Source organism: Zeus faber, assembly GCF_960531495.2.
Source record: "Zeus faber genome assembly, chromosome: 15".
Taxonomy (NCBI): Eukaryota; Metazoa; Chordata; class Actinopteri; order Zeiformes; family Zeidae; genus Zeus; species Zeus faber.
The window spans coordinates 7,859,551-7,878,290 of record NC_137194.1 but is presented as its reverse complement, the minus strand read 5'-3'; the positions used below and the strand labels follow the sequence as shown (position 1 = coordinate 7,878,290).

The 18,740-nt window shown below is 46.2% G+C and overlaps 1 protein-coding gene across 1 annotated transcript; it reads left to right on the top strand.

Moving 5' to 3' along the window:
• The first annotated feature begins 41 nt into the window (after nt 1–41).
• LOC307241731 (uncharacterized protein) lies at nt 42–18,667 on the top strand. The gene is made up of 8 exons (XM_080015945.1): nt 42–273; nt 1,415–1,453; nt 2,831–3,145; nt 10,851–11,159; nt 11,893–12,207; nt 15,477–15,626; nt 15,716–15,794; nt 18,218–18,667. Exons 1-7 carry the CDS (start codon nt 240–242, stop codon nt 15,757–15,759), a joined length of 1,206 nt encoding a protein of 401 aa, XP_079872071.1. The 5' UTR covers nt 42–239; the 3' UTR covers nt 15,760–15,794; nt 18,218–18,667.
• The last annotated feature ends 73 nt before the right edge of the window (nt 18,668–18,740 follow it).

Genomic DNA, 18,740 nt, shown 5'->3' with positions numbered 1-18,740 from the left:
AACAGCACAACACGTGTGACGTGAACGACCCCCGATGAATCCCCGGCGACATGTCGGACTTGGCCCTTCGTCAATGGCGGCCGCCGCCAGCCGCTCGGGGGTAACGCGGCAGCGCTAGCGGGTCGGCACGGCCAACTGGATCCGGGAGAGCGGCGCGTTGATCGGCTCCGGGCGTCCCGGTCGATATCTGGATCCCCGCCCCCCCCCCCACCGCGCAGCTCTTGGCGGATGGACGAACCATGCCGAGGGTCCTCTGCGTGGCGGCTCTTCTCGGTAACGCTGGGAGCCCCGGTTCGCGCTCCGCCGGTCGGACGCACGTTGTGGTTCCCTCGGCGGCGGCGCCGCCACCACCACCGCCACGCGTGTTGTTGTCCTGCTGCTGTTGTCTGTTTTTGTTCCTCTCTAAGTTGTCGTCAGTGGGTTGTTACCGTCCGCAGTTCTGACGTGCGCCCCCGGGATGAATGAAGCGCCTGTCTGAAATGTATGCGACTCCAAAACAAACTAAATAAGCCGCTGAGAGGCGACGATAAGGGGCCTATTGTCCGACGCGCTTCTAAACAAACAAATGTTGATGCGCTGAATCCAACGAATGCGTTTAAGGGTGTTTATTAAATCAACGTAAGGAAACTTAAATAAACGGTGCCTTTTAACTCATAATACAGCGATCAAAACAAATAAACGAAATCAAACTAAAGCGGTCAACGAAAGTGTGGGTTCCCCAAACACCCCCTCTCACTCTGGTTATCAGCAGGAGATCAGTGGTTGCCTTTTAAAGTGATATGCCTGTCAATCATTCATCCCCCACCCGTGATAGTAAATTCATTCATTGACCAAATATAACCCAAAACATAATCATAATTCATAATAAATTCATATACAATAAACCTGATAATAATAAATCAATTAATAGCAAACCAATTCATGGCTCCAACACTAATTTAGACGAAATAACTGCATTTAGGATTTACAGTGTTCATTTAGAAGTTAATGCTCTGTGTGCTTTTGGGAAAAAAAAAAAAAAAAAAAAAAGATTCAATTCGTGTATGTCTGTCGGTCGTTCTGTCTGTTTGCGTGGTAGTTTAACTCAGAATAAAGTGTGTAATTATTCACGGTATCGTCATCAAACCTTTGTTTCCGGTAGAAACACGTTTTACTATTAGTTTGAGATGTCAGAAGCTCGTTGGCCAGACAGTGGTTCAGGGGTTCCAAAACCCTGGTCTGCGACCCTGCACTGGTCCGCACAACATTTGCGATCCATCTATTTCGTAATATATTTAATAACATACAATCAGCTCATATATATATATATATATATATATGTGTGTGTGTGTGTGTGTGTGTGTGTGTGTGTGTGTGTGTGTATGAGAAGAATTAGTTTGAACTATAATGTGTTTCCTTGTGTATCTCCCGACAGGAAGTCTTCTCGTTCTGCACGATGGAGTTGCAGCTTTTGGTAAGAAGGAGTCTCATGAACCGCCTTGAATAACGTTATGTTTACTTTTCTTTAAAAACAAAACAAAACCCTCAAACTCCGCTAGTGCTACTCGTTCCAAGTGCAGCTCCACATACAGTAGCTAAGTTCACATACAGTAGGTAAGATACAGCATACAACATCACATACAGTAGGCTCCGGCGGGTTATCTCCCAAATAGGAGCCTTTCTGTGTGGAGTTTGCATGTTCTCCCTGTGCTCACATGGGGTTTCCTCCACCTCACGTCAGTAAGGACCCCCACCAAAAACATGCACCCATCATCACTGACCAGCGATGGACACTTATCACCTGGTCCCCGGGCGCATCTACGTATGCTGCCCACTGCTCCTGGCTGTGCCCCCGGAGGAAGGACAAGCCAGGATGGGTCAAATGCAATCCATTTCACCGGCCACCATCAAAAAGCAAGTGCGTGTGTGTGTGTGCAAGCATGTGTTGTAGTGTGGTGTGTTGCGTGACGAATAAAGACTGTTTCTTCTTTTCTTAAATCTACTTAAGAGTAAGTCTCTCTTTGTCGTCCTCATGAAGCCACGCTAAAATGTCCCGGATACCCATATTCATAGAGAATGTGAAATAATTCAATATTCAATAAATTCGATAAGTATACAACTTCTGCTATACGGTCCACTTGGTTGTGTTTAACTATTATATTGTTTTAGTGGGTTTTTTTGTGTGATTTTCTTCTCAAAAAAATCCATTACCGTAAAATACATTGTTACGGTAATGTACTCCTACAAAACCATAAGAAAGTAGTGTCTCACATTTTTTAAAGAAATATTGATTTTAAACACCACTATAGAACGAGTAGTGAGGGAACGTAGCGATCGAGTTTCCATGTTTGCATGTCTGTTTTCCGCCATTTTAAGCTAAACTAAGCTGCATTCATTTTCTGATCAGTCATCTTTAATTGTCCGGACGAGTTATGGTAATTACTTTTTTGATAGGAAAAGCGCAGAAAAAAACCCGCTAAAATAATATGAAAGTTAAAAACAACCAAGTGGGCCATATAGCAGCCATTGTGTACTTTCTTATTTTAATGAATTACATCGCATTCTCTGTGAATATGTGTGTGGTGTGGGGATGGTGTGGTTTAAGCAGCCACACCTGTCTTGGGTCTAGACAATTGGGCCCAGGATCAGGGTGGCTGCACGCCTGTTGGGCGTTAGCGTAATCAATGAGCAAAACCCGCACACAGACAGACAGACAGACAGACAGGAGAGGAGCCCTTGTCATTGTTCCACCGAGCCCACTCGCTACAATAAAACTGGTTTGTTGTCGTCTGAACATTAACATGATATAATGTAATGTTAGCTTACCGGCTACTCCTGCCTCTGCCCTCAGACCGCCGTCACATCAGGCTGGTGGACGGGGACGGCGAGTGCTCCGGCAGAGTGGAGGTCCTGCGCCACAACCAGTGGGGAACAGTGTGTGACCACGGCTGGGACCTGCGGGAGGCCCAAGTGGTGTGCCTGGAGCTGGGCTGCGGCCTGGCAGAGTCCGCTCTCCGCGGGGCGGCGTTCGGCCCAGGCCGCGGGGAGATCTGGCCGTACCACGTCCAGTGCACGGGCCACGAGGCTGGCCTGATGCGCTGTGCCGCCCTCCTCCACAGTGACCCACCCTGCTCCCACCGCAACGACGCCGGGGTCAAGTGCTCGGGTGAGAAGGAGATGGAGCGGAGAGAGAGATGACGGCGGTGCGCCGCTGGGGTTTGAGCATGTGATTTGAGGCGCTAAGATGGACTGATTATGCTCCGGTCCTGATGTGGGGAACCGTTGTCTTAACATACCGTCAGTGAATATAGAATCAGTAAGCTCGAACTTTATGAATCCCCAGAGGAAAATTCAGGCTTTACAGCAGCAAACAACAGTGCCGATAAATACATCTTAAAAAGATAAGAAATAACAGATATGTACACATCTATCTACACAAAGTTAACATGAAGTAGCACTATACTAACAAGTAGCACTCTACTAACTAGTAGCATTATGCTAACTAGGAGCACGTCAAGAACTACTCGCACTAAGATAACAAGTAGCCTTATGCTAACTAGTAGCACTACACAAACTAGTAGCGTTACACTAGAGATTCAAGAGGTTTATTCGTCACATACATAAACATACTTTCATACATATATGCAGTGAAATGGCTTTGCAACACACCTAGAGATTATGCACTAGTTATTAAACCGAACATAATAGCTAACCTAATTCCTACCTAGCTGCCTAACTGATTCCTAAAACTTAATGCAGTTAGTGAATAGAATAATATAAATAAAATAATACTCAAAGATAATACAAAGTGGGGGTACAAAATAGAAGGGAATAGAACTATGTATATGGGATAGGCCATTTATATATACAGATATGTGCAGTAAAGTGCATGTGAATAAAGTGAGTATGGAGATATACAGTATACAACAGTACGACACAGCAATACAGTTACACCGAACAGAACATTAATACAGCGCAGTATGAAGTAACCCAGAACAGTGATGAAGTAACTTGCAGTACAGTATGCTACATACAGTACAGCAAGGCAGTGGGGCCTGTGTAAGTGACTCAGTGCTTTTTGTTTGGACCCCTGGTGAGTTCAACATTGACAGTCCTTATGGCTTGAGGGAAGAAACTGTCAGTCTTGCTGTTCCTCGCTGTGTGACTGTGGAGGCGTTTGCCCGACCGCAGCAGCTGGAACAGTCTGTTGTTGGGGTGGTGAGGATCCTTTTATGATCCTGCGGGGTCTGCTGCTACACCTCCTGGTGTATACGTCCTGCAGGGAGGGAGGGTAGTTCCAGTGGTACGTGGGACTGAACGCACCACCCTCTGCAGGGCCCGCCTGTCCTGAGCAGTACAGTTCCCAAACAAGGCAGTGGTGTTGCCTGTCAGGATGCTTTCCAGGGAGGCATTGAATATCCTAGTGAACACCGAGCCTAGCTGGTTAGCACAGGTCTTCAGTACTCGCCCAGATATGCCATCTGGGCCCGCAGCTTTCCTGGTGTTCACCCACATCAGAGCCCTGCTGACGTCATGCTCAGACACTGAGAGTGCGCGCTCATCCCCAGAGGTGTAACTCCAATTAGCTGGCGAGCTAGCGGTGTTGTTGCCAGACTCAAACCGCGCAAGAAAGGAGTTCAGTTCGTTGGCTAGGGAAGTGTCCGCATCTGTGGTTGGGGAGGAGCTGCTGTTGTAGTTCGTAATAGTCCGCAGCCCCTGCCACAAGCGTCTGGTGTCCCATTGCTCCACTCGGTCCCTATACATCCGTTTAGCGTCCTTCACCGCCCTCCGCAGATTGTACGATGCCGCTTTGTAACTGTCCGCATTTTAAGATACAAGACCATCGTTGTAAGCGGCCGTGCAAGCATTCAGAGCGCCACGGATGGATTTACCCACGGTTTCTGGTTTGGAAATATCCAAACTTTCACCGTGGGAACGATTATATCCACTAACATAGCTATGAAGCACGTAGCTACTTCCGTAAACTCGCTGACGTCACTGGAACTTGATTGCAACATGTCCCAGTCTACGTCAGTAAGAACGTCCTGAAGCGCGGCCTCTGATTGGTCAGCGTTACCACAGCTTTACGTCCCTCGTCATTACCGTTCCACACGCAATGCACGGCTTGTAAACAGGGATGAGAGCGAGGGCCGCGTTGTTCGATTTCCCCAAAGCAGGGAGCGAGACGGTCTTGTATCCGTTCTTGTACAGTGTGTAACAGTGGTCCAAAGTTCTGTCTCCCCTGGTAGCACACGTGACGTGTTGCTGGAAATAAGGCAGAACCTTTTTAAGTTTTGCCTTGTTACTAATTAGCAGCACTATGTTAACTGGTAGTAAGTAGGATTACACACAGGCCTTAGCACCTCTGCCCCTAGCACCAGGCTCCGCCCCCTAGTACCAGGCTCCCCTCCCTATCACAGTCTAAATGGTTGGAAGCTTGATGCCGGTGTGGCTTCTACCCAACTATTCTGCGTTGAACCTTTAATCACCCTTGTGTGGATGTCTTTGGAACGGATGGTCTTGTCTTGGAAATTCCAGCCGCTGAGGTGGTGGTCGATTTGTGGGGTGAGATCGTTCAGGTTAAACAGAAAATACAAAAACTGTCTCTTCGTCTAAGTTTATTGTATAGAAGATCACGATCAGCGGGAAGCACTTAACATGTCACAGAGTAACAGCAAAAAGCATCCCCTCCGAACCAGCCGGCTCAGGGGCCTATATCACGTAGGTCACATGGACCGTTACTTTGAGGGTGTAGTCATATGCATAGGTCTCAAAGGCAGTTGCAATTGTCTCAGCAGTTTCAACAAGTTCAACATCTCGGCCTAATAGCTTTAATTGTGACCTGCCCGACAACAGGCTGGCAGTACATAATGTTCCTGTTTGTCAGTAAAACAGATATGGGGTTACAAGCAGACATATGATTTTTTTCAGTTTTTCCCCACTACATTTCCCTCCTTTGATTAATCTTTTAATCATCACATACCATTGGAAAAGATAACGTTCACACAGCTGGCACTACTTCCGGCATGGGCCCGCTGCAACCGAGTCGTTGGCATAGGGCAGGCCCATTCAAGTGGTATGGCAGTGAATTGACCTTGGCGGACAATTTGATTCTCCAGGGTCCGACTGATGAGGTTACGTGACACAGGAATAATACAACAAAACATTAACCCGAAAAACTGAGATTGGCTATAAATATCATAGTGTAACTGGTCAACATCGCTCTGTAAATACCTCCAGCCACCCAGTCCATTCAAACTGCCCGTGTCCTGTATTGTCCTTCATCTCGATCACCAGGGCTTTCAGCTTGCTGAGGGCCTTAGTGAACTCCCCATCCGGGGACGTGTGGTTGTGGATGATGGTGCAACCGGAGTCTCCGAACATGTGGCAAACACCGCCCTTCTCAGCCAGGAGCATGTCCAGGGCCAAGTGGTTCTGCCAGGTCATCATTGTGGTGGTGTGCAGCTTCACCAGCGTTGTGAAGGCGTTGTGGCTGTGGTTGGCCATCCGTTGTGGTATCCGCAAGTGGTATTGGAAGCATGGCCAGCAGGGTGACGAGCGCCACTCGGGCGCACAGTCCCTTCCAGCCATCGGGCAGGATGCTTCACAGACAGCCGCCACAAGCGAAGAACAGGTCCACTATCTGACAGTCCTGCTGCTGCCAGGCTGCCCCCTAGGGGCGGATGAAGCTTTGTGGACAGGTGACATTATCCAGGGGGCTCTTAGCCCCCCTTTTTAACTTCCTAAACCATTAAAGTTTCCATTGAAGTTCCCCATGCCCTTTGTTCCCTCTGCTTTATAGCAACATTCATATCTGCCGTTAACCACTTGATGTCGAAGAACTGGGCGGAACGTCAATGGTGAAATTTCCACAGCTCTGTCTTGCCTGTGTGTAGTCGAATCGAGAGTTGGCCGCATAGGACAGGCATGCGGCTCCGCAGCCGGTTGCTAACGCGAGACTACAGGATGTGTAGTCCATTTTGGTGACTCTAGATAACTTCGGGCCGATCGATATCTCCCGCGGCGGTGACGACTCATTCGAATGTCTGCCCTATCGACTTTCGATGGTACTTCTTGTACCTACCGTGGTGACCACGGGTAATGGGGAATCAGGATTCGATTCCGGAGAGGGGGCCTGAAAAATGGCTACAACATCCAAGGAAGGCAGCAGGCACGCAAATTACACACTCATGAAACGTGGCGGTAGTGACGAAAAATAACTATTTAGGACTCTTTCGAGGCCCTGTATTTGCAAAGAGTACACTTTAAATCCTTTAACGAGTACCAATTGGACGGCAAGTGTGGTGCCTGCAGCCGCGTAATTCCAGCTCCAATAGCGAAATCTTAAAGTTGCTGTGATTAAAAAGCTTGGAGTAGATTTCGGGGGCCGGGCCAACGGTCTGCCGCAAGGCATTTCACCGCCTGTCCTGGCCCCTACCCTCTCTGCGCCCCCTTGATGCTCTTGACTGTCTGTCCCACGGGGTTTGACGGGTTTACCTTGAAAACCACCATAGTGGTTTCAGTCACCATGGTAGGCACAAGAAGAACCATTGAAGATTGATAGGGCAGACATTTGAATAACTCGTCACAGCCGTGGAGGGCTAGCGATCGGCGATTTATAAGGCTGGTTTGCTAAGGGCATTCAGGGATAGGTTTCTTCTGACTGTAGGCGATGAGTCACTGTTGGGTGTCCCCCCGCCTCCCTATCGGACTTCCCCCTTCTGCCTGAACCTTTCTTATTCTGCTGTCTAGTCAGGCACTGCGACCTATGGCTGGCTCTTTTCCCCGTCCTCTGGGGGTTCCAGGGCCCTCCGACAGTGGCTGGCTTGGATCCAGGTGGCTCTTTCTACGATCTTCACTGCTGATGCAAGCAGGATCTGGTATGGTCATCTCCACCTTGGAGCACTCCACCATTTCCTCTGGAAGTCCTTGACCACCATCCAATCTCCGGGTTAGAGGTTGTGGAGTGGTCCCTCTGCAGGAGATGGTAGGGCAGCTTTGACCTGTAGGTGGGTTTGTCTATGCACAGTGAGAAGGTTATGACAGTAAGTCATCATTACATCAACTATCCCATCTAGTTTTTGGGGACCAGTGGGTGCAGCCAGGCCTGTATTTATGGGCCGGCCATGCAGGATTTCATACAGTGATAATCCTGTGGAGGGGGAGGGTGGCTGCACATAGCGGTTAGCACTAATGGTAGACACGTCACCCAGTCCATGCCCATGTCCTCCATTGCCTTAGCTTGTTTTTTAATGTACAGTTAGCGCGTTCTACCGTTCCTCCACTCTGGGGGTGGAAGGCACAGTGTGTTTTGAGATTTACATGTAGGTAGGCTAATTGTTTGAGGGCCCCATTCACAAAATGTGGGCCATTATTTGAGGAGATTCTCAAGGGAATCCCCTACCTGGGAATGATCTCCGTAATCCGTGCTTTAGCTATTACTGCCACATCGGCCTTAGCCGTCGGGAATACTTCTAACCATTTTGAAAACACTTCAATCACTACTAGGCAATGTTGCTTACCTCAGCATGGGTTGAGGGTGACAAAGTCAATCATTAGGTGGTCGAAAGGTGCATCTGGGACTGGTGTCGTGGACCGCATGTGGAACTAATTGCCACAGAGGGCTGTAAGCCAAAAGGCTGGCGGATGCTGTGTGTGTGTGTAGTGGCTACCGAGTGCATACAGACAGGCAGAGCCTGCGCCACTGCATACATTCATTGAGAATAATAGGCCACTGGCCACACTGGCCTCGCCGTGCTGAGGGCCCTTTTAAGGTTCCTAAAACGTTGCGTAGTCAGTCCATTCTACTTCGTCCTGGTCCCTCGGGTCATGACCATGTCCTGAAGGGGCTGTGTCAGTCTTGTATAGTCAGTTATCTAGCTCCGGCAGTGGCTGGTGCACCTGAGAAATGACATTAACTGTTTCTTAGTGTGGAGGTGAGGTATTTTTAGAGTCGCCTCCACCCTCTTGGGGCCTATTTTCTTCCCGTTTTCTGACAGGACATTGACTAGATAGGTCAGTTCTGAACAGGCTACTTGTAACTTTGACTTGCTTACTTTGTGGCCATTTTTTGTAAGGTATTTTAGCCATTACACTGTTTCTGCCTCACAGGCTTGTTGGTTAGGGGAGCATATTAGTATATTGTCGACATTGGATTAGCGTGCTGCTACGCTTGAACGTGAAAACATTGAGGTTTTCGCCTAAACGCCGCACTGAATACTGCTTGGGACTCCGCGTACCCCTGGGGCATGTGGGTCCAGGTGGTACATTCACCTTGAAATGTGAACACAAACCACTGCTAAGACGTCTCTTCCGCCGGTATACTAAAGAACGCGTTTTCCAAGACCTGGGGCTAGGTGCGTCGCCGGGTGCTTGGGCCAATATGGTAGTGGGATTAGGGACCACAGGGGCGGCAATGAACAACCTGATTTACCCCCTTATGTCTTGTACAAATCGCCAATTGACCCCATCAGCCTTGCGGACTGGGAGTATGGGTGTATTAATGGGGTTTTGAAGCACCGGCCCCTGGGTGACCACGAGGGTCCTCCCGGGGTGTGGCCTCCCAATCCCCCAGTCCTTCCAGCCGATCTGCCCATCTCCAGAGATCTTCCCAATCCTGGGCAGGGTCTTTTGGTAACCACACTTGGGGCATGCTTCATGGTACATCGAAAAACTTGGAACTCTTCCTCATCCAATCCTAGTCTTGACGTAACCCATGTCTCATCCCAATAGAGATGTTTAGCCCTAGCCAGGGCTGTCTCTTTCCCTTGCTCAAACCATTGACAGTCCAGCTGCTTTGGCAGCTAAAAATGCTGTGACATGTAAATCTTCTGTGGGCATGACATTGCCTCCCGTACATACCCTATGGGCATGCCTGAATAACTCTGTTGTAACTGACCTTGAACCATCCATTTCTAAATCCCAGGAATAATACAACAAGGGGGACCCTAAGCCAAATTTTACCATCTGATAAGAGGGGTTCACGTCCCTCACCACATGTACCCCTGCCCCGTTGCATACAACCAAAATACCTAGTGCACACATTAAGTCTCGGCCACACAGATTTATAGGGAAAATCGCTGACTGTATGAATGAGTGTTTCACTCGCCAGCTGGGGCCCACTCCCTCCCCATCCTCCATGAGAACAGGGATGGTAAAAGGCTCCACCGTCTTGGTCCCTCCAGCCCTGGTGGTGCAAATGGTTTGCCTGTTCAGGGCCAGGACGGGTGTCAGTTCAGACAAGCCGTATGACAGAATGCTCTGCCCTGGGATCTACCAAAAACGTTATCGTTTGTTCCATTACCTAGAGTGTGATTACGGGCAGCTCGGCGGCTGCAGTTATCATAGGAAAAATACACACATGAGGGTCCTATCTTTTTCATTTTTATTTTGCATGGTCTGTATGGTGCTGGTAGTGTGGTTGGTGTTACCTTGATGGTCCGCTGAGTGGTCGTGCCCGTCATCCTGTCAACATTCGTCCTCGCTACAGTGCTCTCGTCCTCTGCCCTTCCCTTGAGGCTATTGCAGCTGGGCCATTTGAAATGTTCCAATCGGTCCCGTTTGACTGTTCGTCACTTCCAATTAGTTATTTCCTTCTCCTTCAGTTGTTCTTCGGTGTGTGACCTGTCAGTAAAACAGATATGGGTTACGAGCGGACATAGGGCTAGTTCAGTATTCTTTCACTATAGTCTCAGATATTTAAGATCAGCGGGTGACCAGAGGTAGGGTCAGATTGGTCAGGTTTGTTTTCACGCCTACTGTGCGCCTTGTCCCTTAAAGGTATCAGTTGGGCAAATCTTTACCAGTTTACAGCTCTAGATAGTTTTGTTTTGCAGAGTTCTGAATGAGTTCCGCCTTCCATGCGCCTGCAGGGACCCCCCCGATGCCCACACTTTACCTGCTCTCCCCTCACACTGTGTTCTTCGCCGGGGAGGCAGTACACTTCACTTGCACCGTGCTGTTGGGGCACCACCTAACTGACTTCCACCTGTACAAGCACGGCGTAGCGACGCCCCTGGTGACGCAGCGGGTGGAGCATAGCCAGACCCGCGTGGAGCTGACGCTGTCAGACCTGGAGACCTTCCACCAAGGAAGCTACAGCTGCTTGTACCGCATCAGGGGCAGCTCCCCTGCTCAACTGCTCACTTCTCCACCCAGCAACTCCGTCAACATCACTGTGGGTGAGTGCTGCTGCGCCGTGCTTTCCAGATCAATCTCTGGAGTTCACCCATTAACGTGTTTTTCAACTGCTGTTGCGCCGTTAGAGCTTGCCAGTTGGGCCCTGAAAATGTCACAAATTTCACTTAAAACAAATAAATAAATATTATTGGAAATTGTCAATTGTGTTGGAAGATCAAAATTGCAATTTTCTTTTTCTTTTTTGAGATTTGGTTCTTGACAAGTCACTGAGAAAAGAGTCCTTAGATTTTCTGACTTTGTGAATGATGAATGTGGGGTAATTCTTTTCAGTTTGTGAATTGAAGATTCACTCGCTTGTCATTTAAGATTTGTTTGCGACGAATGGATGAGCACGGTTGTACCGCATATTTCTGACATGTAGTAGAACATGTAGAAAAGGTTGGAAACATTGAAATTCATGTATATAAATAGTTCATAAACTTGACATATATGAACTATATAGATGTCAAGGCAATCAATGACAAGGAAAACACAGTGGGCTGGATGCTCCAGACTCCATTATATCATGTATTAGTATTTCAATTTTTGAAAATATTGAATTTTTCCAAATAATGTGATAAGACTTGGCAATTATTTGCCAAGTCAATCATATCATATCAAGTTTCAAGTCCTAATTCCATTCCAACTCATTGTTTCATGGTGTATTAATGTATGTGAGCTTTTGATGGCTTCAGAAATGAATAAGAAACAAAATATGTCGAATGTCGCCCCCAGTGGAGCTGTTGACGCCCCAGCACTGGTACAACACGTCGGTTGAGGCCCCTCCCGGCTCCGTCCTCTGGGGCCACAGCTTTAACATCACCTGCTCCACCCAGCAGCATTACCCTGGCGGGTCCTTCCAGCTGCGACTCAGCCGCTCCAATGGCACGGTGCGCCAGTCGCTGCCCGCCCTCACGCCCTCCGTCACCTTCACCTTCCCCAGCGCCCAGAGCTCTGACGAGGGATACTACTACTGCCTGTACCGTGTGCAGATGGGCGGACGCACCTTTGTCTCCCGGGAGAGCCAGCCGCTCCCCATCTCCATCAGAGGTGAAGGGCGGGGTGGCTGACGTGGGAGTTTGGGGAAGAGAGAATTTAAACTGGTTACCAGGCCCTATGTGCTGAGATCAATTTAAGGAATATAATGTACAAAACAAAATTCTGAATCAGAATGAGTTTATTCCACCAGGTGCATTGACATTGAAGAGGAATTTGTCGTGGATTTGGTACGTTTCTCTACAGAACAAAAAATAAAAAAGACAACATCTAAAAATGGTATAAACAGTAACCTTTATTTGTATAGCACCTGTCATACATGACATGTAAAAAAGCTGCATGCATTTAATATATAATATAATAATATAATTGAATAAAAATGTAAAAGACACCCAACTCACCATGAGATATACATTCTCAGATTAAATTCTCAAATATATATCTATAAAAAAAAAGTCTTTATCTGTACTTTCTGCTAAAGCAGCTTTTCTCAACATGGGGTCTGGGGTCCCCCAGTTGGTCCTTCAAGAGGTTCCAGGGGGTGCCCAGCAAAATGATTGATAGTTAAATGTCACCATTATTTAATGTACAATTTGTCCGCACCGTTGACTGTTTCGATCAAAGTTTCGCTGTGTAGTGTATAACATAGTTTTAGGTCTAAAGCACATGTATATTGTGCATGTTTTGATGATTATCACTTACGACCACTTTTGTTTGTTTGACATTTTATTGTTGGCCCCATACCTATGCCTGTTTTTAATTTTAACACTTGAGATAATAGGCATCTTGAAACAAATATGCACTGCCCAAAAACCTCCAAGCACTGTGCTTCATTTTTTTTCATCCAAATTTGTTTATTGGATTTTTAACCCACAAATATCAGTTACTTTTCAAGTTTCAATATTGTGTCAAGTAAAACTTACCTCTACATTGAGAAAAAACAGAACACAAATGTAAAATACAGTAGAAATACTTGAACAATGCAGTGGAACAAAACATAACTGACAAAAAGAAAACAAATATAAACACAAACCATACACGTTGGTCAAGATAAGAATCAAAGACAAATACAAAATCCACATGATAGGAGGGGGAAAAAAATAATAAAATAACATTTCAAACCTACAGATGGTACATTGAAGTGATTAGAATTATTAAATTAAAGCTGTTACTTCGGGATAGCGGCAAGCACCAACCTCTGTGTGCAAAAAAAGGTCCCCGTATTTTATTAAATTTGACAAGTGAACTATTTATAGTATAGTTGATATATATATATTTTTTTTCTCCACTTTGACAAAGTAAAAAATGTCCTCGATCCATGAGGAATGAGATCAGGGTGCAGGTGATTTCCACCTTAGTCAAATCAGATGTCTGGCTAATCAGGTAAAAAAAGCCTGCCTTATGTATTTTGGAGGCAGCAGAGTGGGAGGTGGAACCCCAAATAGTGCTGTGATTGTTGCTGGTTTAAAATGAGTCCCAGTAGAATCTGAAATTGTGTTTCTTGGGGTGGGTGGCAGGGGCTTGGCGATATGTCACACGTAGGGTCAACATCATTATAAGTCCGACAAAGCCTGACTTTAATGAAGTGTGTATGGTGAAGGATTTTGCATTGGGTCAGACCATGTCCAACACAAATAGATGAGTGATGGGTTCACTCATCTATTTGTGCTACTTGCGCAGAAGGACTTCCCACAATGTCCTCTGAAATGTCCTCCCTCAGATCCTCCTCCCAATGAGTTTTAATCTTATTTAAAGAGGCAGGACGCAATGAGTGGATCAGATCATAAAGACGTGTGATCATACCCTTTATGAGAGGGAATGGGGTTAAGAAAGTCAATAGGCGGGAGCTAAAATTACGAACAAAGCAGCAGATCTGGGAACTTCTCAGAGAGCTGCTGAAAGGATGCAAAGCTGTTGCCATTATATAGGTTGCCAAGTGTCTCAATGCCTGTGTTGGACCACAAGGAGAACATTCTATCAATCAGAGACAGGTGAAAAACCAGATTAGCCGATATTGGAGCTCATAGTGGCATTTTTAAGGTAAGGAGAGGAAGAAAAGTTAAGGGGGGGAATGAGCAAGGGCTCCTCCATATGCAGCCATGAAGGAGGCGCGGGTAACCTCACCAGACAGCTCCAAAGCTGAATCACAGCCCGATAACAGAACCTAAAATTGGGCAAAGCCAAACCTCTGAGACCTCGGCAACAGTTCCCTAAGAACTCAAGGTACTTTCTTATTCCAAATGAACTCAGTGACCAAATTATCTAATTTATAAAAGGACAATGGGAGAAAAATGTGTTTGCATTGAAAAAGGTAGGACAGTTTGGGAAGGGTGTTCATCTTAACAGAGTTAACCTGGGATTAAAAAAAAATCACATTTATTAAGACAGGTCCTCAAGCTTATCTCTAACCTCAATGCCAGGGTATATAAAACCATGTGGGATAATGTTGAATGGGGAGATCTTGCACAGAATAATTGCATACTGCAATATTTAAAGAAAACAGCTAATTTTTGTCGAAATTAGGTTTCAGTCAAGAGCAGCCGATAAGGAAAGATTATTAATTATATAAAAGCAAGTCATCCGCATAAAGGGAAACCTGCTCAAAACCATTTTTGGTTATTCCAGTCATACAGGGGTCTGACTGGAATGGTGAGTGGTGCAACAGCAAATGAGAGAGGACTCTTAAAGGACAGCCCTGCCAGATGGAGCGATACAAGGGAACGTGTTATTAGTTCTGACTAAAGCCATAGAGGGTGTGTAGATTTGTTTTACCCAGACAATGAACCTTTGGCCAAAACCAAACTTCTCCAATGTGTAAAAGAGAGACCTCTACTCTACACAATCAAAAGCCTCTTCTGCATCTCGCAAGAACAGAGCCTCTGGTGCAGACAAGGTGTTTTTAACTACAGACGATTGGCATAAAAAATATGAAAAAGAAATAAAACAGGAGAATAAAAACAATTATATAATAGGGTAAAATTGATCTAATATAAATACAAATAGCCAAAAAATACAAAACAGAAATAGTCAGATATATAAAAATATATCCACCGTTAGAGTAAGACGACGGTCTATCTTATGTGATGATAATAATAAAAAATAATTATTATTTTTGTGAAGCACATTTGCTCTGTTGGCAATAAAAAAAAAAAGTTCTTTGAATGCTCTGAGTAAATCTGTGGAAAGGAAAACAAGATGATAAACACTTAATATAACAGGAAAACATGGTGAACAAATAACAAACTGATGGATTGTAAATGAGCCCTTTGCAAACAGTCGTCCTAATGCGGGATGTAAGCGGATGCTGTGTGTGTTTTCCTCAGACCCCGACCCCATGCTGAGCCCCATGCTGATCAGCTGGCTGGTGTCGGGCCTCACGCTCCTCGCCACTCTGGTTGTCATCGTGGTCGTCGCCAGGCTGCTGTGCAAGAAGGAGAGGAAGCCGTCCGAGCTGGAGAGAGAGACCAGAACCTGTACGTCGGCTCGTCGTCGTCTTCTATCGAAATAATGTTTTTCATAGAAAGGACATCTTGTAATGGCGATCTCTCTCTGTCATCTCCAGGTGTGGACAACACTTACGTCGCTTTATCAATTAACAAGATCTGAAGGTGATTAGAGGACGAGGGCACGGAGAGTTAAAGGTAACGTGTGTGTGTGTGTGTGTGTATATGTGTGTATATGTGTGTGTATGTGTGTGTGTGTGTGTGTATATATATATATTATACTATACTAGGGGTGGCAAATTCAAAACTTGGAGCCATTAAAAACAACTAGTGCATGCCTGTTCAAAATTGAAGACTTTCTAGGACATTTTAATGGCAGAGTTGACCAAAATGTCGATGATTCAGTCCTGTGTTCCACAATGGAAGATGAACACACAGACGGACAGAGGTTCCGTCCTTTGTAGTAAAGATTCATTTTAAACACTTTGTAACTGCTGGCTCATCAGAATTTACGGCTGCGAATTCTGAAGCCTACTTCACACCGAATCCGTCATCGCGTTCAACGGTCTGGTCCGCCCATCCCCTAGTGGCCGTCGGATGAACAGAGAGTTTCCTATCATAAAATATGTCAGGGAAAATGGGAGAGCCTGTTTTTACCATTTTCCATCAAGGAGAGTTTAAAACTCACTTTATGTAGTATTTTCACAGTGTGAGCAAAAATAAAAACCACAATTCAATAATAGAATAATGTATTTATTGCTAGTGAATATGAAGTAAAATGAACGTCACTGTCATTATTTTATATACGAATATTTTGTATATGGATATATAAAATATATATCTTTATTTTTTACCTTAAACTCAATAACAATAAACATGACCAACGTCTTTTCCGGTCGAAGTGTGGGACCCAAACTGATCGCATGAGTTAAAAAAATGTGAAGGCATCCCGGAGAGGAAATTCTGCACCGCAGAGGGGGCAGAGTATCAGTTTTTCACTGTGAAATCTGACTCTTCGTAGGAATGGACTTGCGATTTGTTCTTGTCGTTTGTCCAATTCTGTGTGAATCGGGCTTTAGTGAGTTGCTCCCTTTTCCAAAAGCAGATGCCTCTAACTTTAAATAGTTTTCACGCGGACACAATCAAACAGTCAATTATTTACATATTTCTTGTATGATATGACTGTGATTTCATGTTCTGTGTTTTAATGTTGTGCCCTTTTGTGTGAACAAAATATCCCCCCTGGTGCAATGAAATATTTTATTAGACAAATATTTATATTCAGAAACTTTTCATTCAGAGATTTGTACTTAGAAATGATATAGTGGAGGTGAAACATGGACATTTTCTCCCTGGAAGTGGCAAAACCTGGCAAATCCTTGCCACTTCCAACACGTCGCCGATCACTTGACTATACCTTTCAAAACGCCTTATGGTGTGTAGGTCCCCCTCGTGCCGCCAAAACAGCTCTGACCTGCCTGACAATGCTTAGGTAGGTGGTACATGTCAAGGTATCATCCTTGAAAATCCAAGGTTTCCCAGCAGAACATTGCCCAGAGCATCACACTGACTCAGCCTGCTTGCCTTCTTCCCATAGTGCATCCGGTTGCCATCTCTTCCCCAGGTAAACGCACACACACCCAGCCCTTCACATGATGTAAAAGAAAACATAATTCATCAGACCAGGCAACCTTCTGCCATTGCTCCATGGTCCAGTTCTGATGCTCTCGTGTCCATTGAAGCCGCTTTCGGTGGTGGACAGGGGTCAGCATGGGCACTCTGACCGGTCTGTGGCTACACAACCCCGTATGCAGCAAGCTGTGATGCACTGTGTGTTCTGACACCTTTCTATCATAGCAGCATTAACTTTTTTTTTTTTGAATATATATTTTTATTTTGTGGCAGGTCCGCCTGCCACACGCCTCCCGCGTGGCGTTGTCAGGGCCCTCTGACACAGAGACAGAAGCAGAGGTGTTGCAAACACACCAGTTTATTGCAGAGAGTGGATACGGTGGAACAAGCAGGAAGCAGGTGGAACGTTGTACCACCATTGCACCATCGCTGGTGTGCGCTCCGCCGTGTTGCTCTGTTTGCCCAAAGTGGGAAAATGCTTAGAACCGGAGCTGGGGGTCCATGTGCCTTATCTTCGCCCTTTTTTTTGGAGCATCTGCTCCTCTTAAGTCTCGGGACTGTAGAGCAGGGAAGCGAGACCCGATCCAGTGGTTACTCGACAGCTCTGAGCGGAGAGGGGGAGAGCCTCCACCCCCTCCCTAACCCTGCTCCAGTTTCAGAACACGGTAAACTGCAATTACACCGTTTCAATGCTCGGATTGTTCCTGGCGGGTAAAAAAAATAATAATTGTCTGTCAAGGGCGATTGTCGTGAGTCGATTGGCGTTTTTTTTTTTTTTTTTGTAAATTTGCCCAAGCCTGTCCTCCACCACGCGACCCCCAGATAATATGCCAGGTACCACAGGACACCTTCAGAGGTCTTGTGGAGTCCATGCCTCCACGGGTCAGAGCTACTTTGGCGGAAAAAGGCCTTCACATTATTAGGTGTGTGTGTGTGTTTATAATGGTTGTTCAAACTTTTGATTATAGTGCCGCTTTTTTGTTTCATAGTTTGGAAACGGCGTTGTTGATGGGGAGAGCGCTGGGGACTCCACGTGACAGGAAGTGACTAGGGCAGAAGACCGTAGCGTCCTTCCCATGAAGCTCGCGGCTCGTTCTGCCATCGCCCTTTCCAAAACGGCACCGACGTCCAGCTCAAAGAGGAGGCTGAAGGGCTGACCGATCAGCTCCGGCACCAGCCAAGCACCCTACATAAGACTGTGACGCCAAGAGCCACCTTGGAGTAAGACCGACCAGTTAGATGTAGGAACCACTCAGGCCTGGTTTCTCAGCTCTGACCCCACGGTTCAGGCCTGAAACACTGCAGAGAGAAGCTCAAACTGTGAAACTGTTCCTCAGGTCTTCATGTTCTGGCTGATGTATTGTTTGAACCATTTTTTTTTTGGTATTTGGGAATTTGTCACTCCTTCTGTAGATAAAAACAATCCCTAAAAGGGTTAGGGGGGGGTTTTCTTTTTTTACCGAGACAAAATATATTCTGTCTCCTGGCAGTGTGGCCCTTACAAAAATTAAG

Bases quoted from the DNA above. Each gene is read 5' to 3' on its own strand.
- LOC307241731 (XM_080015945.1), top strand. From the start codon at position 240: ATGCCGAGGGTCCTCTGCGTGGCGGCTCTTCTCG. The intron at 11,160-11,892 runs GTGAGTGCTGCT...TGTCGCCCCCAG, and splicing joins CTCCGTCAACATCACTGTGG to TGGAGCTGTTGACGCCCCAG. The intron at 12,208-15,476 runs GTGAAGGGCGGG...TGTTTTCCTCAG, and splicing joins GCTCCCCATCTCCATCAGAG to ACCCCGACCCCATGCTGAGC.